General features: G+C 46.0%; 2 protein-coding genes across 7 annotated transcripts in view; both read left to right on the top strand.

Moving 5' to 3' along the window:
* Window positions 1–224: 224 nt before the first annotated feature.
* Window positions 225–11,483, top strand: LIN28A (lin-28 homolog A). Its single transcript, NM_001193057.1, has 4 exons — window positions 225–255; window positions 723–907; window positions 10,355–10,539; window positions 11,267–11,483. The coding sequence occupies exons 1-4, from the start codon at window positions 225–227 to the stop codon at window positions 11,481–11,483; spliced, it is 618 nt and encodes a 205-aa protein (NP_001179986.1).
* Window positions 11,484–16,031: 4,548 nt separating this feature from the next.
* Window positions 16,032–25,891, top strand: part of DHDDS (dehydrodolichyl diphosphate synthase subunit) — a 38,614-nt gene continuing 28,754 nt past the window's right edge. For 4 of the 6 annotated variants that reach the window (XM_010802575.4, XM_010802574.4, XM_005203182.5 and 1 more), the window contains exons 1-4: window positions 16,032–16,090; window positions 16,624–16,739; window positions 18,695–18,811; window positions 23,590–23,732. In XM_010802575.4, coding sequence (XP_010800877.1) covers window positions 16,677–16,739; window positions 18,695–18,811; window positions 23,590–23,732 — 323 coding nt within the window. In that variant the 5' untranslated portion in view covers window positions 16,032–16,090; window positions 16,624–16,676. Of the gene's footprint in view, window positions 16,144–16,623; window positions 16,740–18,694; window positions 18,812–23,589; window positions 23,733–25,891 lie in introns of all 6 variants that reach the window. The other 2 variants (XM_005203181.5, NM_001035346.1) reach the window with 2 other exon arrangements.

Here is a 25,891-nt window from a genome sequence, read left to right as displayed (position 1 = left end):
CGAGGGAGGGGAGGGGAAGGGAGGAGAGGGGGGCTGCCCGCGGGGGGTTGGGTCATTGTCTTTTAGAATTTGGGAGCCTTTGAAAAGCCGTGGGCCCTCCCACCGCTATTGTGCTGGGGAAGATGTAGCTGCCTCTTCCCCGAGCCACCCCTTTGCCTCCGGACTTCTCTGGGGCCAGCAGCCGCCCAAGCAGGGGCCCGGGGCCGCGGGCTCAGCCGACTACCATGGGCTCTGTGTCAAACCAGCAGTTCGCAGGTTCGACCTCGGGACTTACTAGGGACACCTTAGGCGGCAGGGGCGCCCCGAAGCCACATGAAAGAGAGGTGGGGAAGTGTCCCCCAGGCTAGCCCAAGGACTCCAAGTCTGTGCGGCCTCCTGCTTCTGGGGGCCATCTCTGGAGCCAGGAACCCTGGTGTCCCAGTGGCGAGCAAGCTGAAGGTTCGGGGGCGGGGGGAGAGAAGAGGAGGGGCCTGTCTGGCCGCATGTCCCCGGGCAACGTGTTGTGGGAAGAAAAGCAAAACTTTCTTTTAAACCGCTGGCCTCAGTTTAAGCTGGGGGAGCGCGGGAGGCGGCCGGGACAGGTATTTTCTCGCCGGCTGCTTTGTAGCTGCAGCTTCCTGGTTGTCCAGCCTCGGGCTGGACCCTTGGGTCTCCTTGCCGGCTCTCTGATGGGGGCCCTTCAATTCCGTGGCCCCCCAGCTGAGCGCCTTCCCAATCTCCAGGTGGCTGCGCTAAGGCGCCGGAGGAGGCGCCGGAGGACGCGGCCCGCGCGGCGGAGGAGCCGCAGCTGCTGCACGGTGCGGGCATCTGTAAGTGGTTCAACGTGCGCATGGGGTTCGGCTTCCTGTCCATGACCGCCCGCGCAGGGGTCGCGCTCGACCCCCCGGTGGATGTCTTTGTGCACCAGGTGAGAGCGATTCTGGTAACTTTGCCGCAGAAGCGGGATGTTGGCGCGCGTATCCGAGGGTGGGCTGACGGACTCGGCTGTTGGATTGAGGGGAGATCCAGGGCCCCCATTGTGCGTTCCCGTCTTTGCCGAGGCACCCCAGTTCTGAGTCCCTATTAACTCCAACGGGACGAGAGCGGGGGAAGAGCCGATGATTAACACCCCACCCCCTTCCGGGAACCCCTCTGGTTTACCACGTGTCTGTTACCTCTTTCCCCTGGGCAGGGGGCAGGGAGGTGATCCCATGTGGCAGAACTAAGGTTGTATTGTGCTTGCCAGTGGGGGGAGGGCGAGCAGGCCGGCCAGGGAAGCACATGCCCGGTCAGAGCAGAGCCCTGAGCGCCCGCGCGTTTCTGTATCTTGTGAATGGAGCTCCCGGCCTGGAGGAAAGGAGGGAAACGGCTTCGGGACCCAACGGCGGAAAGCCGAGAATTCTGCCGGGCCCTCTCACCCAGGTGGTCACCCAAAACTCAAGCCCTGGGGTTCTGGATGGGTTTGGCAGATCCTTGAAGGATCTATTTGGGGGGCTTGGAAGTTCCTCAAGAGCACAGTGTTAGGCACATGGATCACTAGCGGGGCTCTTACTGTCTATTTCCTATTAGGAAAGAAAAGGCAAAGAGCCTGGCCTTCGACTCCTGAGCCAGCCTGGGAGGGAGTTAGGTCGCAACCCCAAGTTCTCAGTTAAAGCAAGGCACCACAGAGGCGGGGGGTGGGGGGTGAAATTCAGTGTCGCAGGGCAGGGGGTGGAGAGAGGCTAGCCTCAGGACCTATTCTCCTCAGCTTGGCATTTATGGCCCCAGACAGCCATTGATTGCCGTCCTAACATTCCCAGCCTCAAACAAGGAACCAGAGACTTTGTCTTCCCTCCTCCCTGGCCACCCCTTCCTGAGTACCTCGGAAGCCTCACGTAACCACTATGTAAAGGAAGTTGTTGCTTGTGTTCCCTTCATCTTTGGAGGTTTGGGGCTGGACCTGAGAAGAAATTGCTAATCCCAGACCCAGGAGGTTGACACCCAGGCCGGGCATGGAGGGGTTACTTTGGGGAGGTTGGCTTTAGGAGCAGTGGGGGAGGGGAAAGGAGGATGTGGGGATTAAGGGTTGGAGCCTGAGGGATGGTATTCTGGAGGGGGAGGGGTGGAGAGGGGAGATGCTGGGTAGACTGTTTGGAGGGAAACAGCGGGGAAGTCCCCACATGGCCCTCAGTGAGGACGCGGAATGGGGAGACAAGGGAGAGAGAGGACGCAGGGAGATGGGGATCCACCAGTTAACACTGGGGTTACCGGGCTCCTAGAAACATCTGCCAGAAGGGTCAGCTGCAGAATGCTTGGCTGCCCCCTGGCTTCCCCTGCTTCCTCCACCCCCAGCTTTACTCCCTTCCCTTCATTCGACTAATTCTGGCTGGTGGCTAGCCTCCCTCCCTGTCTCATTTACATATGTGAATGATAACCCACAGGAAGTAATTGTGGGAGAAAGAAGGGAATTGGCCTCTTTAGATCTATTAAATCACTTTATTACAGGAACCAGCTTTGAATGGCCCTCCTCAGCAGGGTGGCCAGCTCCCCATTTATCAGATCACAAAGAGATTAAAATCTCTCCCTGTCTGGAGACAACTGGACACCTTCCCCAACTTTGGAAAGCTTGGAATGAAAGAGTCAGACCCAACATTTTCTTGCCTGTCTTCCAAAGGCTGCCACATAGGGAAAGATCGAGGGGAAGGTAGTCCCTCTGAGGTTCTTTGGTGATATCCAACTCCCAGAGAAGGTTTTCCTGAGCAAATGGATCTGTGCCTCAGCCCACTTAACCTTTAGGATCAAAAGCAGTTGGGAAATATGGGATGGCATAAAATGAAATGGGGACTAGATTCAGATTTGGGGAGTGGAGCCCACACCATGCTGTTTCAGATAGGTTTGCTGGGAGATAACCTGGACTTGGGGTCTTGGACTGTCCAGGGACATTCCACAGTTGAATAAGTTATCAGAAGGAGTTGAGCTGGGATAAGGAATCAAGAATTTATTTCCCTAACACCCCCTGCTAACAGCCAGAGGACAATGGTGGAAATTCCCTGAACTTTATACCTGGTAGCTCTGTCTTCACACTGCTGGGGCTTAGGTTGATCCTTAAACCCTACCATAACACTTAAACTAGTGATTCCAGTCCTGCACTTGAGAAATCTGAATTATCTCCCTGAGGATCCAATGTAGAGGAATTAGGTGGATGCAGATCAATCCTTAGAAATTCTCCTAGGGAAGGAGAGTGTTCCCAAAATGGAGAGAAAGTAAGACATTTCTCTTTAACAGCGAAACTTCCCCTTTGGCTGCTGGTGGTGGGTATCTTGGAACTGGTGTGGGTGGTGAGCAGGATAACTGTCCTAAGATAACATCTGCTGGGGGAGGGGATTAGGGAGCCCCTTTCCTAAGGAAACGGGATGGGGGACACAATTAGACATTTCCAAGGTTGGGCCTATTTGGTTCCCAACACACGAGTCACTGTTCTTATGCTACCTGTCCAACCCTCAGTGCCCAATAGGGGTGGATATGTGGGAAAGAAAACCTACCGTTAGACTTAAAAAAAAAATGAGTAAATAAAACCCATAAATCGAGAAGACTTTTGTACCAACCCTGGTACAGAACTCAGCCACAGGTTTTAGGCTAGAACTCTCTTGCTGTCCCCGAATTTGGGGGGAATTTAAGAATCATCATAATGGCAGCTAGCCTGCCTTAAATCCAGGTTTCTCAGTCTCTGCACTACTGACATATTTCAAGCAGGATAACTTCTCATTCTGGGCATCCCTCAGTTGTGACAACCAAAACTGTCTCCAGACATTGCCAAATGCCCCCCCGCCCCACCCCGGGAGGCAAACTTACCCCCAGTTGAGAAACAGTTAATACATCAAAAGATGGAGCAAGAAAGAGCTAACTACTGTCTCCTGGTTGCCTGAGAAGGACTAAGAAACCTCAACTCTCCATGGCCATTTAAAAAGTTTTGGCCATTTTAACAGAAACCTCCTGTTTCCTGTGCTTCCAACTCCCAACCCCCCCAGATGTGCAAAAGTTGAAAATCAGGAAAAGGTCCCCTGTTTTTTCCCACAGCTCTTTGGAACTCAAATCTGTTTAAAATAGCTTTCTGGCTAAAATGCTGTATTAGAATGCTTGGAGGCAAAAGAGTCCAAATTTAACTGAGGCACCAAGTTTGGGTTAAGAGAAGAAATTTTCCAGTACCAAGAAACTGCTGAAGCCACGTGGCCTGCTTTCTCTGAAAAGGATGAGTGGGGGTGGTGAGAGCAACTTCAGTCCGGTCTAGATTAAGACTCGGGTTTGGGGGCAGGGAGAATGTGAAGGGATCTTTCCTACCTGGTTTATAACCTTACTAGTGCCTCTGATCACCCTCCTTATGTTTAGGTATTAATGTACTTCTCTTAACTCTTCCTCTAAGCTGAACACTTTGAAAAGAGGGACTAGTAGTCTGGTTAGTTTTCTAGTATGCACTTGGTGGGCTGAAGAAAGGAGTATGAGGAACGAAGGGGCCCCTGAAAAATCAAGAGTGCACTCACAGTTGGGGGTCCTTGTCAGCAGGTCTTCCTCCAGACCAAAAGCTTGGAGATAGGGAGAGAATGTGAACTGATGGTTGCTGTCTTTCCAGACCAGGGCCTGAAGAGGGCTTGGCACTCAGTAAAAACACCATGGAAATTTGTGGAGTGGTAGTGGATCACAGCTGATCCACTCCAGCTGATCACAGCTCTAGAGAGGATATGGAAGCCATGGGTTGAAGGGTCATTCATTAGTTTCTTTTCCATCTTAATAGGGAATTTTTAAAAGGTTATTATTTTATTTTTAATTAATTAATTAGGCCATGAAGCATGGGAGATCTTAGTTCCCTGACCAGGGATCCAATCCGAATTCCTTACAGTAGAAGTGAGGAGTCTTAAGCACTGGACCATCAGGAAAGGAAAGTGTTTTGTTTTCCTTCCACTCCTCCAGAGCATCTTCCCTGGTGGCTTAGAGGATAAAGAGTCTGCCTGCAATGCGGGAGACACAAGTTTGATCTTCCCGGGTCAGGAAGATCTCCTGGAGAAGGAAATGGCAACCCACTCCAGTATTCTTGCCTGGAGGATCCCCATGAACAGAGGAGCCTGGCAGGCTACAGCCATGGTCGTTCACTCCTCTAGAAAGGATTTTTTAAATGAGTGGGTTTTTTTCAGGAAGTTGGTAGAAAAGCATGTGAGTTAATTTGAGCATTATGAGATCTTGAGTCCTTCTGTTAGTGAAGAGACATACTTTCTAGAAGTGTTCCAAGTAAAGGCTGTGCCACCATCCAGAGCAAAGCTTGTGGTTAGTGGCACTACTTGCCATGTAAATGATTTTCATTGATTTTTCTCCAGGGCAAGGTTGTTGCTGGAACATTCCTAATCCATCTATCAAAACTATCATACTCTCCAGCCTGTGGCAATTCCTTGGTGGGGTTTTTTTGTTTGAGAAACAGCCTGAGGCACATCACCCCTCCCTTCTTCCTGCAGGCAAGCATAGCAACTGCTATCAGTGTTATATCTGGAAGGTCAAAGGAGGTGAAGGAGGAGAAGAAAACTTTCCAGGATAGTATGCAATTAGTACAGACTCAGCTTGGAGTTCTTTAGTTCAGACCAGTAAAGAGAGTAAATGGCTTTTGTCAACAGAGCAGAAGAGCAACTGGGCTTCTGGTTAAAAACTCCAGGATCTTTTCTTCACTTCTTGAGTGGGTGAGTGGGGGTGGTGGGGAGGGAACAGCCCCATCTTTATCAGGACCTACCCTGGGTTGGATCCTCATCAGAGCTCAGTCCCCCTGTAACTCCATCTTCCTCAGGATCACAGAGAAGATGCCCGTCCCAAGGAGCTGGGAAGATCACTCTAGGTGAATTCTTAGGTGCAGAGTTGAGAACACTGCGGCTCCTTCCTCTCTTCTCCTCCAGTCTCCCTCCGGCTACCTGGGTGCAGACAGGCTGATGAGCAGCACCATCTGGTGGAGAATTCCAGGCAGGAACAGGTGGTCCTGGCTGCGTCAGAGCCAAAGGGATGTGAGGGGTGTATGCTGGCAGCCTTTGGTTCTGGGTAGATCTCTTTCCCCATTCTCCCTGACAAAATAAACTGCTTCTGATAGAACCCATTGGTTTCCTACCTCCTACCAAACGTTCCCTTTAGGAATGAGGCTTGGGTTGAACTGTGAGGACACCTCAGGACTAACTCATTAAGATTAAATTGCTTTCTACTTTTTCAGCATGGCTCTTAGAAGGTTTTAAAATGTCTATGCGCCTTGCATTATATTGCAGAGCACTAGATACAAAGTCAGCTCAGGGCTTTCACACTATAAGTTTGGGCAGGGTGCTTAACCCCTCTGCCTCCATGAATTCAGCAGGGGGCATGATAAAAAGCTTGGTGTGAAGGTCACATGTGTTATAGCATGTGACATGCTTAAAACTACTTAGCCTATAGTAAGCATCAGTACATATTAGTCATTTTGGACAGTAGAGAACTTAGATTTTTTTCTGCAAATGTTGTGCACTGCTAAGCACCTAGAATTGAGGGTTATAGCCATACTCTAGGTAGTCTTGAGCCAGAATGGTGCTGGATATTGCAGAAAAACCATAAACCCAAGCTTTGATCAATTACAGATAATTATAGAACCAGAGCTTATTTATCCAAATTTCACAGAGCAAGCTGAGGGAAACTCGGCTTGCTGTGAGTTTTTTACTCCACATTCCCTGAGTGACCCATAAGGTCCCTTCTATGACTTACAAAGGCAGCGGTGAGGTACTGGGGGTGCAGAAGGCCTTGGTACTGTAGCTGGCCCATCCTTCCCTGCCATCCAAAAAAAAAAAATGCCTCCTATAACTGTTTTCTGTCTGATTAAATACCATCTTCCCCTCTCCTCCACTGCAGGCTACCCACACTCCTACCTTGCACAGACAAGGGGAAAAGGAAGATGGGACGGCGGCAGCCCTCCCACCTATAATATAATTTATCTGAATAAAGGACCCTAATTGGGCCCCTCAGTAAAAAAAAAAGGTTTGACTGGAGGCCCTGGAAGGGTGGGAGGGTAGGTCAGAAGGAAAGATGGCTGCTGGTGGTGGCTTTGGCTGGTCAGCAAGCTTGACTAGGAAAGAAAGGTGTCGGTGTCCATTGCTCTCACCGTGACCATAACCCCCTACATGGAGAGGAAGGAAGGAACTGGTGAATGTGGTAAATGTGTGATGGGGGGGTCAAGGGGGAATCTGCATCCTCTGGAACTCCAGGAATCTGACCACCAGAACCAACCAGTGTCAACTCTTTGTTTCCCGAAGCAGGGCTCTATTGGGGGAGCTCAGGCCTTGCCCCTCCCCCCCCCAGGTCTTTTCTTTTTTGGAGGGGATGGAGAGCGGGGCGGGGCCCAGGCCCTGCTTTGTGTGTGGTTGGTGGGGTGGGGGGTGGTAGCAAGAATTTCAGGCTCCTTTCTGATGCAGACCCTGTGAGGCAGGCTCAGTGGGGCTGCACGCTGATTACCTATCTGATAAGAGAGGAATTCAAACTATGTGTTTTAGAAAGGGGTGGGGTAGGGGGGGCCAAGGAGCCACCCCTGGAGACCACCAGTCTAAATCTTGGCTGATTATGGTGAGGTGCCCACAGGGATTTTTTTTTTGCCTTTATCTTTTCAAAGGAAAAGATGGTCTTTAGCTGACCTCAAATCCTCCAGTGATAGAGTAGGTGAACTAAAAGGACTAGTTGATTTCACATGTCCCCATTTATGTTATCCTCTGATTCTCACAGTAAGCCTTGAAAGGTAGATGCAGAAGATTGCGGTGCTCAGTAAACTGGAGCTCAGAGAAGGGATATTTTTCTGTTTCCACTGCTAGTTAGCGATAAAAACTAGGATTAAAATGCTGGGTCTTTTGACAGTTCTTTCTCACCGTTACCCTGCCCTCATCCCGTTTGAAAAGGTTGGTGATAATTGCCACTTGGGATTTATATGTGGCAGGCAATGTGTTAACTACTTTTCATGCATAAAACCTCACAGCACCACCATAAAATTAGTATTTACTCCATTTTGTAGGCTAACACAGAAAGCGGGGATAGGCTGTAGGACTCTAAACCTTTGCTCTTAATCACTTAGCTATCTGCTGATCACAGACAGAAGTGGGAGTGTTCCACCCTAAGAGCCCACTAGGCAAACGGGAGAAGCTGAGTTTACCTGCGTCAAGAATGCTCTTGGTCTGGATCCTCCAGCGTCTCCTGACTCACTGGCTTGTCCTAGCTCAATAAGAGAGAGACACGTCAGATTTAACATCAAATTCAGGGTGGTGGTTATGCAACTGGGAGGAGGAAAGAATTTTCACCTTTCTGAAATGTTTTAATGTTCTGCTTTAACGCTCCACATTCAGATTGAGGGAAGGGAGTGAGTCATCACAACCCTGGCTGTTCTATGTGAATAAGAAGGGAGAGGATCCCAAACCTTTGGAATATTTCATTCATTGATATTTATTGAGCATATGTCCTGCCTGCCTAATCTTCATTAAAACTTTAGGTAAATAGCTACTGTTATCCCATTGTCTGAAAGATCTGAGACCCAGAGGAGTGTAACTCACCAAGATCAAACACAATGCCAGAAATTGGTGGAATCAGTATTTCATGAACCAGGATGTATCCGACACCTGAGCCTAGGCTCTTAATTACCTCAGTGGAAGTTTTGTCTTAAGCAATACCATCTAAATTAAAAGAAATATGTGACTGAGGAATTGGGATCTCATCTGGCAAAAGAGCATGTTTCATCTAAGTCCCAGTTTGAAATAGCCACCTTGCCCCACCCCCGCCAGCAACACCATAAGAGGCCTCAAGCCAGGACTAGGTACATGGTGATCCCTTTTGCTTCTGAACCACATTTTCAACAAGGACTACACCTTGTTGACATATTTGACATGTTCTTTGGATATTTTGGAAGATATCTATAATGAAGTCTGTTTTGTACGGGGTCTGGGAGAGGCTGTCATTCACTAATGTGTTATTGATGCAGAAAATGGCAAAGTGAAATAGGCTATCCATTCCAGAACTCTGGGTTCTTCTGACCCTGGTGTTGCCACTCAACTGTTTGAATAACTCCTTTTTTTCTTTTAAAATTTTGGTTCAAACAAGCAGTGTTTCAGTGAGATCATTCCACATGGTATTTGAAGTCTTTTCCTTTAAAAATTTGATTCTCTTCCCAAGTTATATAATTAATGCCTACCTCCTTGTTCATTAATTCATCCAAAATGTGCTAGGCATTATTTAGGTGACAAAATGCAGCAGTGAACAAAGCAAGGACTTTACATTACATTCTTTTGAATGGCTTTAATGGTATTTTTGTTTCCTGTTTTTGTTTTTTTTTTTTGAACCAGTGAGATATTGAATATATGTATCATGCTAGGCCCTCCTGTAAATTATTCTGTTCTGTGAGTCTTTCATATTGATTCATAGTAACTTTTTATAGGTTTATCAATTTAGGTATTTTTCCAAAATATTTTGCATACATATGATGCAAAGTATAAATTTCTGGCTTCATTTTCTAGTGGATAACTGGTTTCTCAATAGTACTATTTATGGAATTCTTTTCCTCACCTGCTGATTTCTGCACTTATTCTTGGATCTTCCAGTAGATTTTCTCTTCTAATTCACTGATCTGTCTGCTTGGGTCATACTGTCTTTTCCCTTCGACTTTCAGTGACATTGTTTTGATGTAATTTCAAAATTAAGGAAAGGTTGCAAGAATAGTATGAAAAACTCCCATATAACGTTTACCCAGATATATCAATTGTTAACATTTTGTACTATTTGCTTTATTTTCAAGCATCTTTATCTTTACAATATTTCAGCATTTTTTTTTTTTTTCTAAAATATGGCTCTTCTCTTAGGTAACTTCAGTACAATGATCAAAATTAGGGAACTTAACACATTTGCCTACATTCCACCTGCAAATTTTGTCAGTTCTTCTAATATTTTCTGCTGTTCTAAGAGCCAATCAGAATCATGTGTGGCACTCAGTGTCTTTCCTTCGTAGGGGTTTGTTTTTCATGACTGACGTGTTTTAAGTGTATAGGCCTGTTCCTTTATATTTTACAATTTTACACTGGTTGATTTCCTATAAATGCTATGTTTAACGGTTTTTCCCGCTGTTTATCTTACTGGGAACCTCCCATGAGAATAGCTGCAGAAAGTGCTACGGCATCTGTTTACATAGTGATTGTTCCTTATGTGATGTAGATTTCTTGTTCTAAATGTGGTGACTCTTCCAATCACAGTGGCTTTACCAATAAAATGGAAATGTTACACCCTTACTCTTCCAACCTTAGAGGAACATGTGTATGCAGATTTTGGTGTTTGGGGTGTAATAATGAAGACTAACACTAAAATCTACCATGCTTCTCTCCCCCAGAGTAAGCTGCACATGGAGGGCTTCCGGAGCCTGAAGGAGGGGGAGGCCGTGGAGTTCACCTTTAAGAAGTCCGCCAAAGGCCTGGAATCTATCCGAGTCACCGGCCCTGGGGGGGTGTTCTGTATTGGGAGTGAAAGGCGGCCCAAAGGGAAGAATATGCAGAAACGCAGATCAAAGGGAGACAGGTATGGACTGGAAGGCAGCTTCTGTGGGTTGGTAGGGATGATGAGCACTCTTCCATTCTTGCTCTCCCTTTCTTGGTTGGACCAGATGCCAAAGATAAAGTGAAGCCTGTGGTCCCTGGCAACATCTGGATGTGGGAGGCGAAGAGAGGGTGGTATGTATGTGTGGAGGGTACTTCATGACCTACTTTTCTACTTGATAAGTAATTAGGTTCTGGGAGCTCTAGCTTTGATTGCTAAATGGGGACTGTGATCCTAACCTCACATGCTACTTTAGAACTAAAGGAGACCATGGATGTGAAAGTGTACATGGTGAGGCCAAGACAGTACAGCTGTAGCTGTTGCTTCTTCACCTCATCTCCAAATGACTGGTTTCTTTCATGTTAGTTCTGTGTGCAAACAGATTCTGGCCCTTTAATTTCTTCTCTATTTTAATGAATGAGAGGTACTGATTTTAAGGATATGGTAGTTCTCAGTTGAGGTCCAGGATTTCCATTCTTGGTATTTTCAATTTGTCATGAATCTCGAGCTGCCATCTAGATATTACAGGCCTGGAAAAGACTCAGGTATCTAGTCATATACCCCTTTTGTAAGTGGGGAAACTGGTCTCCAGGAAGGGAAGTGGATCCAAAGTTACAACTAAAACCAGAGCCCAGGGGTCCTCACTCAGGAAACACTGTGATCTCGTCTCACGCCTTCCTCTCAACTTTACTATCTTGCTTGATGCTAGGTGCTACAACTGTGGAGGTCTAGACCATCATGCCAAGGAGTGCAAACTGCCACCGCAGCCCAAGAAGTGCCATTTCTGCCAGAGCATCAACCATATGGTAGCTTCGTGCCCACTGAAGGCCCAGCAAGCTCCCAGCTCCCAGGGAAAGCCAGCCTACTTTCGGGAGGAGGAAGAAGAGATCCATAGCTCTGCCATGCTCCCAGAGGCCCAGAATTGAAGCCACAGTGGGTGGGGGCTATCCTTTTGTGATCAGAAAGCTTTGAGGAGCAGGCATCAATCGGCAGAGTGGAGAAAGTGGGGACAGGGTGGGTAGGGGGCAGCTGGCACTGCCATATATCTGAGGCTGGAGTCCACAGCATCACCCCCTCTTCCCTCTTGGTGGGAAGAAGGGGTGAGGCAAAGAAACTCCAATTAGCTCTTTCCAAATGCATATGAGGGCTTTGAGGGTTAACCCTCCCTGCATGCTTTATCTGAGTCTCCACCCCCAGAATCTCCAGCTTTTGAAAGTGGCCTGGGTAGGGAAGTTGTTTTACTCTTAAAGAAGATTGTGGAATAATATTTTCCGTATCAGAGTGTAAAGATTAAGAAGAGAACAGATTGATGGACCCAACCAACAAGCCACTACATTCCATGGGAGGAAACATCTCAGGGGGGTGGCAGGGTTTTCCTCGTCTTCTCTCCTCATAACCCCCTCTTGGGACAGAATGCTAAGAACTGTCCCAAGTAATGGGTTATGATGACAGGTAAAGGGGTGATTGAGGGAACAGCTGAGACTTGCTGCTTCTAAGCTCACTCTCACCCCATTCTGGGCCAACTCAATTTTATTTATTTGCTGCCTTGGGTGACTGTACCTTGGGTCCCACTTTCTCCAGGATGCCAACTGCACTAGTGTGCGAATGACGTATCTTGTGCATTTTAGCTTTTTTTTTTTTTCGTAATATAAATATTCTGGTTTTGTATTTTTGTGTATTTTAATCTAAGGCCCTCATTCCTGCACTGTGTTCTCAGGTACGTGAGCAATCTCAGGGATAAGTCAGCAGCAGCTCCGGGTCTGCACAGCAGGAATGCTTTTTGTTGCTGTATCATCAGAGAGAACAACTATTTGGAGTGTATAGCCTATTGAACTACCTCATTTTTGCCAATTACAGCTGGCTGTTCTGCCATGGTGTCCTCCTGAAATCCCTCCATCTTCAGCGTTTCATGAGAGACTAGGTTTTAACTGGGTTGCCCCATGACTTGGTCTCCTTCCTACTGAAAGATTGGAAATTGGTCTGAACAGGAAAACGTGGTGCAGAGTGGTTAGGAGAGGCTGGGCCAGGTAAGAAGTGTGAGAGGGGAAGCCAAGATTAGGCAAAGGTCGTCTGTATGTGTGGCAAAGGATTCCTGTTCCAGATCTATAATCCTAGGGCACAGGACTCGCTTTATATACCAGATCCATCCTCCACCTGACTGGGCTAGGCCGACCCTGCACAACAGGGTGTGTGTGTTTTTATAAGAAATGGAAGTTGTTAAGGAGAGGTTTTTAAGAACAATCTGTACCTATCTTGAGCTGCCCAGGGATGGATATGTGAAGCAAGGACAAGATCTTTAACGATGCTGGGCTTTTCCTTCTTAGCTTCTGGAGAGACCATCAGCAATGGCTTCTTTGTGGTTCCCAGAGCCAGGGTCCTACTCTGCTGCAGCAGTGATTAGTATCATGGCAGCTAAAGGAGAAAGGGCGGTGGGGGTGGCGGGTTCGTTTACAAGCTGTGAGATCACTGCAGACCTACCTCACTGTGTTGTCACGGGGCAAATGCAATAGAACGCATTGGGTGATGTGTGTCTGATCCTTGTCTCCCCCAGCTGCTGCCCCCCTCTAGTTATTATATTTGTCTGGGCTTTGTAGGACTTCACAAGTAGCTGATTTGGTGATTGCTAGGTGGCCTAGTTTGTGTAAATATAATGTGTTGGTCTTCTCCATGTTCTTTTGGGGTTTTATTGTTTACAAACTTCTTTTTATATTGAGAAAAATAGCCAAAGCATCTTTGACAAAATGTTCTGCACCAGGCAAAGAAATCTGAAACGTAAGCTTGGGGGCCCCTCTTGAAGTTGGGGGGGTCTTGAACTACACTTTCTTTTGTGTTCCCCTTCCTCTATTTCCTATTTCAAAGAAGATCTGTCCTGAAAACTAGATTCCTATTCCCTCTTCTTTCCACCTTTGTGCCCCCCCGAAATAGACCATATACCTATACATTTAATTTGTGATCTGTCATTAAGTGATTTGTGCAGAAATCCTGAAAAGGCTAAGATTGCTCCATCCCTTGTTCCCAATTTCGAGTCCTGTCCATTCCTTGATGTGATTCATGCTAAACGGACTGATGTATTTGGTTGGATTAAGACCAACTCCAAGGGTAGAGAGGAGCAATCAAGGGGGCCTTCCATGTAGAAGGTGGGGCTGGGAGACCACGAAAGGAAAGATGAATGTATATCCAAGTCACTCAGGAACTTTCATGCAGGTGCAAGAAACTTATGTCAAAGTAGCCACAAGATTGTTTAATAGCAGACGGACGAATGTAACTCCATGTTTACTGCTAGAAACCAAAGCTTTGTATGAAATCTTGAATTTAATGGGGAGGGAGGGAGGGAGGGTAGAAAAGCATGTACCCATCTGTTCTTTTCCTCATCCCTTCTCATTCCTGAACTGCAGGAGACATAGCCCCTTGGGCTTTGGCGACCCCATCTGGGCAGTGTTTATTTGATGGCTGATTTTGCTGTGCCAGGTACTTCCTTTCCCATTTGCTATCATTTTGTAACACACACGCTGACCCTTTTCCCTTTCCTTTGTTTTCCTTGGGAATATACAATGAATAAAAACTTATTGGTACTGAAACTGTCATCTTGGTTGATACTTAAGGCGCCTTCCTCCGACTGTTATTTCCACCTTCTTGGATTGGGACTCAGAAGTCATGAGAAGAACCATTAAGTTTTTGGTTCAGCCATTTTCTTAGGAGTGAATCTTGAAAGTTCAGTCTTTTTAGCACCTCATTACAGTGGATTTGTGTTTCTAGTTAGGGCCTCTTGTCCTTTCCTTGGAAGCTGCCACATTCAAAGGGGATTAAGGGCTTGGCATGCATAAGAATGGGGTTGCCTGTGCCACTGGCTGGGATGAAAGGATGGGGCCATGGCTTGGGGCATGAGACCCTAATAATACTTTGTCCCTTGCTCCTCAAAGCCCTTTACAAATCTTAATTAATTAACCCCCTGTAGCAACCCAGGGAGGGAAATACTGGAAACTGGGGAAAGTGAGGCCAGAGGAGATAACACTGACTAGTTACAAACACATGTTAACAAGTTCGCTAGCCTTCTATTTCTTAACATCTAGCTTCCCCCATAAAAAGAGTTTATTTGATTGGAAGCATACCAACTATCACACAAAGTGCAAAAAACCATTAACAAAAACAAGGGTAAGAAGTTTCCCTGGTGGCTCACTGGTAAACAATTATGCAATGCAGGAGATGATGGTTTGATCCCTGGGTCAAGAAGATCCCCTAGAGAAGGAAATGGCAACTCACTCCAGTATTGCCTGGGAAATCTATTGGACAGAGGATCCTGGCGAGCTACAGTCCATGGGGCTGCAGAGTCAGACATAACGGAGCAACTAAACACTCCAGGGACTTCTACCAAAAGTCAAAGCCGGTCATGGAAGATGTTAAAAGCAGCAAACTACTGGATTTCAGTAAATGGTTTTCCTGCAAAACTGAAGTAATCAGATAGGCAACCTAGATGCCAAGCAGGAAGGATGAAAAATTCATGGATGGGTTACTCATCTCTAGAGGGCTCTGATCATTTCACTCAAAAATAACCCTTTTATCATAAAGAGTGGAAGACAAAATAATGAATTGGGAGTTATGACTGCAGTATCTCTTGTTTCTTTGATGACACTGGAACAGGAAGGTTCTTTGAAAATGGTAGTTTTTGTTTTCCGCCCTTTAATTTTGAGAAAACCAAACTCCCAATTCCTTTTGTGAGTTAGTAACTTGAATTCCTGAAGCCCTTTTCGTTAAAGGTTTGGTACAGAAAGAATACCCCCGATTTTTCTGTCAGGGTTAGTTGATGGCCTTATAGTTTAGAAGCCATTCTTAAGCAGAGTTCTTTCTGACCTTAATCCTTTTTTTTAGTTCCTTGGGTAGGTCCTGCAAATGCAAACCCTAAAATGTGTGTGCCTTAAGTCAGCACAAAATGGATTGAGGTTAAGTGTCTTGTAAGACTAACCAGAGCCAGGAACTTCGCAAACGATTAAATCCACTAAGACAAAACGGTGTAAACACAGGCTTTTTAAGACTTGTATCAGCTCTAAAGCCAATTCTGCAGCCTTACAGTTAGCAGAACACTGCCTTACCCCTTTATCTCAGCAGTCCTATTCTGCTGCTAGCGGCTGAGAAGTCCCGGCATTTCTGAGATGAGGCTCCCCTGACTCCTAATTCCTGTCCTGTAACCTGATGGTCTACAGACTTAGCGGCTCTCCCAGGTGGTCTGGACCCCTCCTTCCCCAACGAGGTCCCTGACACTTGGCCCGAAGCCGAGTCGCCCGCCTCACCGCTTCCCGAAAGCCCGGCTCTCGAATTCGCCTCACCCCACCCAGCCCCCAGGCGTTCGAACGGCCGGGAATGCTGGCCTCGTCGCTCCTCCTCCTCCGACCGCGCAAGCGCAGGCTAGGGCTCCGCCCCTTAGGTGACGGGAGAGGCGTGTCCCAGCGCCCAACGATGACGTGTTCTTCCAGCGCCACGTCGTGAGGAAGTGTCGGTCCACTGGAGCAGTTGGAAGGCCCTGGTAGTGCTTGTCAAGGTGCTGGATTCAGGGTCGGGTGGACTGAAGGAGAGAGATTGACTGGGCAAGAGGTAGCTGTGGGACAGGCAAAAGGAACAGTGGAAGTGACAGAGAGTAAATAATTGGGAAATCTCTAGGATAGGAGGTAACGGGTGCAGTAGCTGAAAGGGTTGTCGACCTGGTGCACCGAAAGTCAGAAGCTGCCTGGGGGAGGATGGAAAAGGAAGAAGGGGGAAGGATCAGGATGTAGGCGCTACGATGTGACAGGAAACAGACGTTTTCAATAGATGTTCAGAAAAAGGCGGTGCAGACACTGAGGGAGAAGGGAATATAGCAGCAAGCTCCACCAAGCAAGCCCGTGGAGCCAAGAAAAGGCCTCTGCCCTCAAAGTCCTGTTGTCTTAAGTCTGGGTGGGGAAAGACTAGAGGCTTAGGCCAGTGCCTTTGGGTTCTAATGCTGGCTGCTCTCTACCATTTTTGGTGAATCCCTGCAAGTCAAACGTAGTTGTTTGCCGGCGTGGTGACTTATGGTTCTCTTTCTTGTTTATACAGAGTTACCTGGTTGGTGTCTGATCGTCCTGTGCTGCTTCTCCGGGGCAAGAACTATGTCATGGGTCAAAGAAGGAGAGCTGTCATTTTGGGAGCGGTTCTGTGCCAATATCATAAAGGTGAGCCGTGGCCCACAGCACCAGCTGGCCTTTTGGTTTGTTGGGTAAATTTATATCAAAACCTGTTATTAAAATTGAGTAACCCCTGACGTTTATGGATTTGTAAGAGAATTTAGCAGTGTTAAAGAATCTTAGAGTTGCAAGTCTACGTTTCTGGCAAATTATTGTCCTAACTCCTGCGTTTTCAGGAAACCTAGGACCTCCTGGTGTCACTGGGCAGCACGGCTGTTAGGTTTTCCTGAAATTTGTTTCCGTAGAACTTTGATCGGTTATTCCTAGTACTGTCCTCTGGGTTTAGATAAAATAACTAATCTTTCTTTGATGTGAGGTAGAGCATAATGGTTAAGAGTTTGGGATCTGGAGGCAGACAACTGTGAATGAATGTCCTATTGTGTCATGTACTAACCATGTGACTTTATATGGTGGTTTTGAGGATTAGATGAAACTACATAGAAAGCCCTCAGCACATTGTCTAGCAGTTTTTAATTACTATTGTTGGGGGTGCCTTTCAGCCATTTGAAGACTATAGTCACTGTTTCCTACACTCTCCTTGGTTCCCCTGTCTCTTCCCTCAACTTTTTCTCTAGGAATCACAGCAAAGTTATATCCTCTGCATATGAAAGGTTTGAGATTGGAGCCAGTCAGCTTGGTTTCAGCCCCAGGCTGCCAAGCAGTGGGTAGCAGTGAATTTATGAGTAAGCCTTGAATACCACCTCCCCACACACAAAAAATGCCAAGTGATCTCAAGCAGTGCAGGAAATGGAAAGCATCTCCTTAGGGAATCACTGCAGTCTTGTGTTCGGAAGAACAAACTTCATGACTTTTTTGGAATATGTTTTGGGGGAGGGGCCTCTATGTAGGGCAGAGAAGGCGATGACACCCCACTCCAGTACTCTTGCCTGGAAAATCCCATGGACGGAGGAGCCTGGTGGGCTGCAGTCCATGGGGTCACTAAGAGTTGGACACGACTGAGTGACTTAACTTTCACTTTTCACTTTTATGCATTGGAGAAGGAAATGGCAACCCACTCCAGTGTTCTTGCCTGGAGAATCCCAGGGACGGGGGAGCCTGGTGGGCTACCATCTATGGGGTCACACAGTCAGACATGACTGAAGCAACTTAGCAGCAGCAGCAGCTCTATGTAGGGGTGAAAATAGAAAATGTCAGAGTGTTGCAGGGGAAGCGGTCTATGAAGAAACCCTCCAATGAGGGAAAATAGTCCAAGGAGTGAATTTTTGCTATGGTGTACAATGTAAGGCTGCTCTAAGCCAGATAAGAAGTTTTGTTTGCCTCCCAAATGCCTTCCTTGTTTGTTTTGAAGTGGCTCCTGACATTGAAATTTTTATAAAAATCTTGAGTGTCTTTTCTTGTGAAATAAGAAGATCCAACAATTTTAGGCCTCTATTCCTGTGTGACAGGACTCAGATGGAAGTGGATGCCTGTTTTATGAGGAGGATGCCCTCTACATTTGACCACATCCATCATTATCTTTCTTGTGTCTTCCAGTTGAAAGCTAATGAAACCAAGCTGGTGGTTAAGGGCATATGGTTAAGGCATGCACTCTGGAAGCACACAGACCTCAGTGTGAATCCCCACTTTGTCTCTTCTTAGCTGTGTAACTTGTGCAGGTCGCTTGACCTCTCTGAGCCTCAGTTTTCTCATGTGTAAAGTGCAGATAATACTATTTACTTCATATGTTTGTATGATGGAAAAAAAGCTAAGGTGAAGTATAAAAAATCTAGTATAGCCCTTGATATGTAGTAAGGGCTCAATAAACACATAAATAAAAATAAATAAAAGTGCTTAATGCTTATATATTGAGCAAAAAAATACAGAATACCCAATTCCCTTCCTCAGGACTTTTATCATATAACTCAAGCCTATCATCTTGGCATATTGTCTCCTTTTATCTCTGAGTATTATGTGATGTGTCCGTTTGTCTTCTTACTTGACAGGCAGGCCCCATGCCCAAACACATTGCGTTTATAATGGATGGGAACCGTCGTTATGCCAAGAAGTGCCAAGTGGAGCGGCAGGAGGGCCACTCACAAGGCTTCAACAAACTGGCAGAGGTGGGTATGGGTGGCAGAATCAAGGGTGAATGGTCTGGGGAGAATTGGATTATAGTTAAAATCCAAGCCCTGAGTTTGCTGTGGTTTGGGAGTGCTTTTATAGCTGTTTGTTTTCTTCCTTGCTTGTTTGCTAGCTGTAAGTCTCATACCAACATTCACAAAAAATTAAATCGTCTAGTTAATCATTACAAAGTATTAGATATAAGAGCAAAATTGTCTCCTCTTACCACTTTAATCAACAGTTTATATTTTTCTGTGCCTCATCCCAGTCCTTATAGTATGTTTGACATGACTTAACATCCGTAAAATTATATCTATGCTTTTGAAAAAAATTGTTTATTTTTCAGTTCAGTTCAGTCGTTCAGTTGTGTCCAACTCTTTGTGACCCTATGGACTGCAGCATGCCAGGCCTCCCTGTCCATCACGGACTCCCAGAGCTTACTGAACCCACGTCCATTGAGTTGGTGATGCCATCCAACCATCTCATCTTCTGTCGTCCCCTTCTCCTCTCGCCTTCAATCTTGCCCAGCATCAGGGTCTTTTCAGATGAGTCAGTTCTTTGCATCAGGTGGCCAAAGTATTGGAGTTTCAGGAATACTGTGTCGGTTTCTGCCGTATATCAACATGAATTAGCTATAGGTATGCATATGTCCCCTCCTCTTGAACCTCCCTCCCACCTCCCACCCTTTCCCACCCCTCTACGTTGTTATAGGGGGTTTGGGTTCCCTGAGTCAGTCATACAGCACATTTTCATTGGTTATCTGTTTTACATATGGTAGTGTATATGTTTCATGCTACTCTTTCCATTCATCCCACCCTTTCCTTCTCCAACCCCCCACCCATGTCTGTTCTCTATGTCTGCTTCTCCATCGCTGCCCTGCAAATAGGTTCATCAATACATTTTTCTAGGTTCCATATATATGTTTTAATATGTATTTATATTTGTTTTTCTGACTTTCTTCACTCTATATAATATGCTGTAGGTTCATCTACCTAATTAGAATTGACGCAAATGTGTTCCTTTTTATGGCTGAGTAATATTCCATTGTGTGTATATACCACAGCTTCTTTATCCATTTGTTTGTCTATGGACATCTTGGTTGCTTCCATGTCCTAGCTACTGTAAATAGTGCTACAGTAAACACTGGTGTACATGTGTCTTTTTCAGTTATGGTTTCCTCAGGGTATATGCCTAATAATGATATTACTGGGTTGTGTGATATCTCCATACTGTCTTCCTGGACATACTGGAGTGGGTAGTTGTTCCCTTCTCCAGCTGATCTTCTCAACCAGGGATCAAACCCAGATCTCCTGCATTGCAGACAGATTCTTTACCAGCTGAGCCACCAAGGAAGCCCAAGAATACTAGAGTGGGTAGACTATCCCTTCTCCAGGGGATCTTCCCCACCCAGGAATAGAACCAGGGTCTCTTGCATTGCAGGTGGATTCTTTACCAGCTGAGCTACCAGGGAAGCCCATGATAGTTTTATTCCTAGTTTTTTAAGGAGTCTCCATACTGTCTTCCATAGTGGCTATATCAATTTACATTCCAACCAACAGTACAAGAGGGTTCCGTTTTCTCCACACCCTTTCCAGCGCTTGTTGTTTGTAGATTTTTTTGATGATAGCCATTCTTACTGGGGAGAAGGCAATGGCAACCCACTCCAGTACTCTTGCCTGGAAAATCCCATGGACGGAGGAGCCTGGTAGGCTGCAGTCCATGGGGTCACTAAGAGTTGGGCATGACTGAGCGACTTCACTTTCACTTTTTACTTTCACGCATTGGAGAAGGAAATGGCAACCCACTCCAGTGTTCTTGCCTGGAGAATCCCAGGGACAGAGGAGCCTAGTGGGCTGCTGTCTGTGGGGTCACACAGAGTCGGACACGACTGAAGTGACTTAGCAGCATTCTTACTGATGCGAGGTGATATCTCATTGTAGTTTTGACTTGCATTTTTCTAATAATGATGTTGAGCATATTTTGATGTGTTTATTAGCCATCTGGATGTCTTTGGAGAAATGTCTGGGTAGGTCTTTTACCCACTTTTTGATTGGGTTGATTGTTTTTCTGCTATTGAGTTGTATGAGCTGCTTGTATATTTTGGAAATTAATCCTTTGTCAGTTTCATTTGCTATTATTTCCTCCTGAGGGTTGTCGTTTCACCTTGTTTATAGTTTCCTTTGCTGTGCAAAAGCTTTTAAGTTTAATTAGGTCCCACTTGTTTATTTTTGTTTGTATTTCCATTATTCTAAGAGGTGGGTTATAGAGGATCTTGCTATGATTTATATCATACAGTGTTCTGCTTATGTTTTTCCCTAGGAGTTTTATAGTTTCTGGTCTTACATTTAGGTCTTTAGTCCATTTTGAGTTTATCCTTTTACATGTAGTTGTCCAGTTCTCCCACCACCAATTATTGAAGAGACTGGTCTTTTCCCCATTGTATATTTTTGCCTTCTTTGTCAAAGACACGGTGCCCATAGGTGTGTGGGCTTATCTCTGGACTTTCTATCTTGTTCCATTGGTCTGTATTTTATCTATAGCTTTGATAACCTTGTTTTTTCTTGACATTTGGGCAAGCATTTTTCTAGGTTCATGTATAGCCTTTCTACCTGTATGTTTTGATGACTGTGGAACATTTTATCCTGAGGATCTGACATGGTTTGTTCAGCTGCTCCACTGTTATTGGACATTATAAATGGTACTGGGCTTCCCTGGTGGTTTTGACAGTAAAGAATCCCCTTGCGATTCAGGAGACTTGGGTTCGATACCTGGATCAGGAAGATCCACCGGAGAAGGGAATGGCTACCCACTCCAGTATTCTTGCCTGGAAAATCCCATGGACAGAGGAGCCTGGCGGGCTACAGTCCATTGGATCACAAACAGTTGGATACAACTGAGCAACTAACACTTTCACTTTTCACTTTGATAAATGGCACTAGTTTAGAATAAATTCTTAGACGTGACATTTCCAGAGCAAAAGTAAGGGGTAACTACCCATCCTGAGATTGAGGTGTTTTTCAGGACACGGGCCTTTAAGTGCTTAAACTAGGAAAAGGACCAGACAAACAAGGACATGACTCCAACAGAGGTCATCGGCATTTTATGGTTTTAATGCCTATTGCAAATTGGGAAACATTAAATTTAACGATAACAATGGACTGTGTTGATCTTTGTGAAACTCTAGCCCATGGATCTCAGCTTCCTGGCACAAGAACACAGCCAGCACAGTGATACTTTTTGCCTTGAATGAGTGGTTGTGGAGTTCTCTCCAACATTGTGGAGTCTTCAGGTCTGTTGACCTGAAGTTTCTCTTTTATGACTAGAGGCGGTTTTGCCCTAGTGCTTAGGAGCTTAAGCTCTGTGGTCACTTAGAATTCATCGGCACCCCTGCTCTGCCACTTCCTGGCTCTGTGACCTGCTTTAAGTTACATAGCTTCCCTTTGCCTCAGTTCCTCCATCTACAGTATGGGGAAATAACATAAGGATTAAATAATATGGTTCAATGAAAAGCATGTGGCACATGCTGGCGTAAAGGAAGTGCTCAAAAATTGAAGTTGTTATTAGCGTCTTTACTGACTGAGGTCAATGGTGGGCTCCAACCCGGATGTACCCACTAAGTTCGCTGCCTGGTAAGGTCTTCAGGGCCCAAGCCTATTGGCAGTTAATGTGTTTGTGTATCTGATAGCGAATTAGAAAGGTGGTTCTTCAGCTTTATTTCTTCAGTTCTGTTTGGATGTCTTCTATCCCTTGCCTTTAACCTCTAGGCTCCCTGTTTCAGCACTGCTGTTCTCAGCTCCAGTTTGTTCTCCACCTTTAGTGGCACTGGGTTAGAGAAGTACCAGAAGACTGAGTTTAAATTTGAGTTTTACTTCTCTTTTCATTGAGATGTAATTTCATACAGGGAAATGCACAAATTTGGGGTTTTGACAATTGCACTTGTCTGTCTATTCCACACCCCTATCAAGATATAGAACATTTCCATCTTTCTAGAAGGTTCCTTTGTGCCCCCCCCACCCCAGTGAAAGCCTATGCTACCTCCTCTTCCTCTCTACAGGCACCCACTGTTCTGATTTCTGTCACTCAGTGTGATGAATGTTTGCTGTTCTAGAACCTCACATAATGGATTCGTACAGTAGAGCTGTGGACTTTTGATACATTTCTTCACTTTCCCAGGCTCAGTTTTACTATCTGTAAAGTAGGCATGAAAACAATAATGCCTTTCTCAAAGGGTTGCTTGAAGAATCAAATGAAAAAATGTATGTGGAAACACTTTGGAGACTTAAATGCTACACACTTGTGCAGTTGTTGCGTGTTTTCTTGTAACTCATCAGCCTCTCAGTCTTCTGGAATAATGATGCTATGGGCACCTGTGTTCTTATGTACCTTTAGCCACCTGTTGAGGGATGGATTGTGATGCCGTTTCACAGATAAGGAGATTTAGGCCCTGAGAGGTTAAATGATATGCCTGCAGTCACATAGCTAGTGCATGATGGAGTCAGGGGCTAGGACCTAGAACTTTACTCTCTCAGTGAAGAGTTCTTTCCAGTAAACCACAGTAGCATCAGCGTAATAATACTCATTAAGTTCGCATTTTTCAGTCTCTCAATTGGTGGCTTTCTGCTTGTTTGGTTCACTATTCTGGTATTATCCTAGTTCTACCCAGAGTGGGAAGGAAGAAAGTCTGTCTCCCACTTCCAGCACTGAGATGGGGCTGAGGCATGCCCCGTTTCCCTTCCTGCTCTTCCTGGATCCTAGCTCCTTGCCTTCTCCCCCTCAGACTCTGCGTTGGTGTTTGAACTTGGGCATCCTGGAGGTGACGGTCTATGCGTTCAGCATCGAGAACTTCAAACGCTCCAAGAGTGAAGTAGACGGGCTAATGGATCTGGCCCGGGAGAAGTTTAGCCGCCTGATGGAAGAACAGTAAGATGCTGTCAGAGGGGAGCGTGCGTCCTTCCACCACCTCCAGCCTTATCCTAACCTTCAGCTCTCTTTTCTGGGGCTAGTTAAGGAACTCTAAATCTTTCTGCTGTTAATAAGACCTCTTCAGTGGCAAGTATGACAAGCTAGTTTTTCTCTTTTTTCAAAGGAATCATTTATTTGAGGGTATGGAGGTATTTCATAGAATTCAAGGACAAGTACAACCAGCCTCAGGTAGAACTGAAGTCAGGGATTGGAATCCGTTAGATAATGGATTCTAAATGCCTCCTTGGACATTTACTTCTTTGGCTCCACAGACCAGCTTTGTCTGCTTCAAGAGCACAGCCCAGAATGAACTAAAACCCTAGTTGGTTCTAGTTCTAAGCAGCCCACCTTAGATTGGATTTCTATCCTGGGACCAGTAAGCTGTGACCAGGGGAGTAGAGTGAGAGAAACTTTGAAAAAGTCATTTTCTGTGGTGCAGTCATCCCTAAAAAGCAACTATACTTCCCTGTATATTCCCTTGGAAGGAACTGGATGATGCACAAAAGGCCTTTATGGGGATGAGTCAGTACTAGTCTTATCTGTCATTATGTTTAAGCCTTAACTCAGGGAGCAAAGCCAGAATGGGATGAAGAGGAAGTTTGGTGGAAATTATTTGCTCCAAAATGTGGAACTCTCTCCAGCCCGGACTGCCCCAAAGTCTTCATTACGACCATTTTCTGCCCAGCTCCTCCTCACTCCAGGACCAGGAAGAGGAGAGAACAGAATACTTAGAGCTCTAGCAGAGCTGGGCCTAGGACAGTTCTGTCATTTCTGTCCCTGTGTGGGTCTGGGTGAGGGGAGAGTAGCCAGGCTTCTCTGTCCATGTTAAGATGGTGAAACTCTGGGCCACAGAGATTACTGCCTCCTTTGTGGCTCAGAAGTCACACCCAAGGGACTGGGGACGGAGGTAATGGGGATACGTTTCAGGTGTTCAGATTCTTCTGTATTTCACACTAATTTTGCCTTTTTAAAGTGCTTATACTGTGTGTCAGGCCCTGAGCCTAATGTGCATTCTCGTTTAATATTCACATTATCCTGTGAGAAAGGTATTATTATCCCAGTTGTAGAGAGGAAGAAAGTAAAAACCAGAGAAGTTTAGGTGTGTATCTTGGGTTGTGCAGCTATCAGACAGACAGAGCCAAAACAGACAGAATCTTTCTGACTCTGGAGCTAAGCTGTTGTCTATTATACTGCACTCCAAGAGACAGGAGGTAATCTTAGAGTTCTTAAAAGGTGCTCCTGAGATTGTTCTAATCAGTCAGTAGTAGAGGACATGGTCTTAGGTTGTGAAGTCCTGGACAGAGCAATAAGAAGCCTCAGCAGTGGTTTTCCTGTAGTGTGCCACAGAACCCCAGTGTTGTGAGGGCGGGCGTGCAAGGGCCCAGAGGGGACAGGGTATGCAGTGCCGCTTTGTCTTTATCTTTTACATATTGGGCATCTGTTTCAGATTTGATTCAAAGAAAGAGTTGTTTGGCTAAAAGAAGTTTGGAAAACCACTGGTCTAGTTTGGTTTCATCAGTTGGGAAACTAACCCTGGTGGAAAGAAGAGAAAGGCTTGCCCATGGTCACACAGCAAACCAGTGGCAGAGCCAGGCTGGGAACCCAGGTCTCCTGGCTCCTTGCCAGCACTTTCACAGCTCCTTCCCTGTAGCCCTCCTTCGGGTCATGTGCACTTTCCCAGTAAGGCAGAGATGGTTAGCACCCCCAGTTTACAAGGTAAGAGGCTCAGCGAGGCTAAGCAGTTATGCTAGGTCAGATAGTAAGCAGTAGCACTAGGGCTTGAATCTAGGTATTCTTTCTCTTTTTTGGCCGCATCCCAGGGCACGCTGGATCTTAGTTCCCTGACCAGGGATTGAACCTGTGCCCCCTGCAGTGGAAGTGCAGAGTCCTAAAAACTGGACTGCTAAGGAATTCCCAAATCTAGGTGTTCTTATTCAAATATTGCCTTGATTTTGAGTATACATTTGTCTACTAGTACTCAAGTGGGTTCTCAAAACTAGGTGATTAGATCTTGCTTCACTCTTGGAAGAAATGTGGTTGAGGGTTGCAGTGTGGAAAGGCTGTGGGTGCAGCCTTCAACTCTGGATCAGGGTTCTCCAGAACCTGCCAGATACCCT

The sequence above is a fragment of the Bos taurus genome, chromosome 2, assembly GCF_002263795.3.
Source record: "Bos taurus isolate L1 Dominette 01449 registration number 42190680 breed Hereford chromosome 2, ARS-UCD2.0, whole genome shotgun sequence".
Lineage (NCBI taxonomy): Eukaryota > Metazoa > Chordata > Mammalia > Artiodactyla > Bovidae > Bos > Bos taurus.
This window is presented reverse-complemented; position numbering and strand designations above follow the sequence as displayed.

Excerpts from the sequence above, each read along its gene's own strand:
- LIN28A (NM_001193057.1), top strand. The coding sequence starts at position 225 with ATGGGCTCTGTGTCAAACCAGCAGTTCGCAG. Across the intron at positions 256-722 it reads GTCAAACCAGCAGTTCGCAG|GTGGCTGCGCTAAGGCGCCG; the intron begins GTTCGACCTCGG and ends CCCAATCTCCAG. Across the intron at positions 10,540-11,266 it reads CGCAGATCAAAGGGAGACAG|GTGCTACAACTGTGGAGGTC; the intron begins GTATGGACTGGA and ends GCTTGATGCTAG.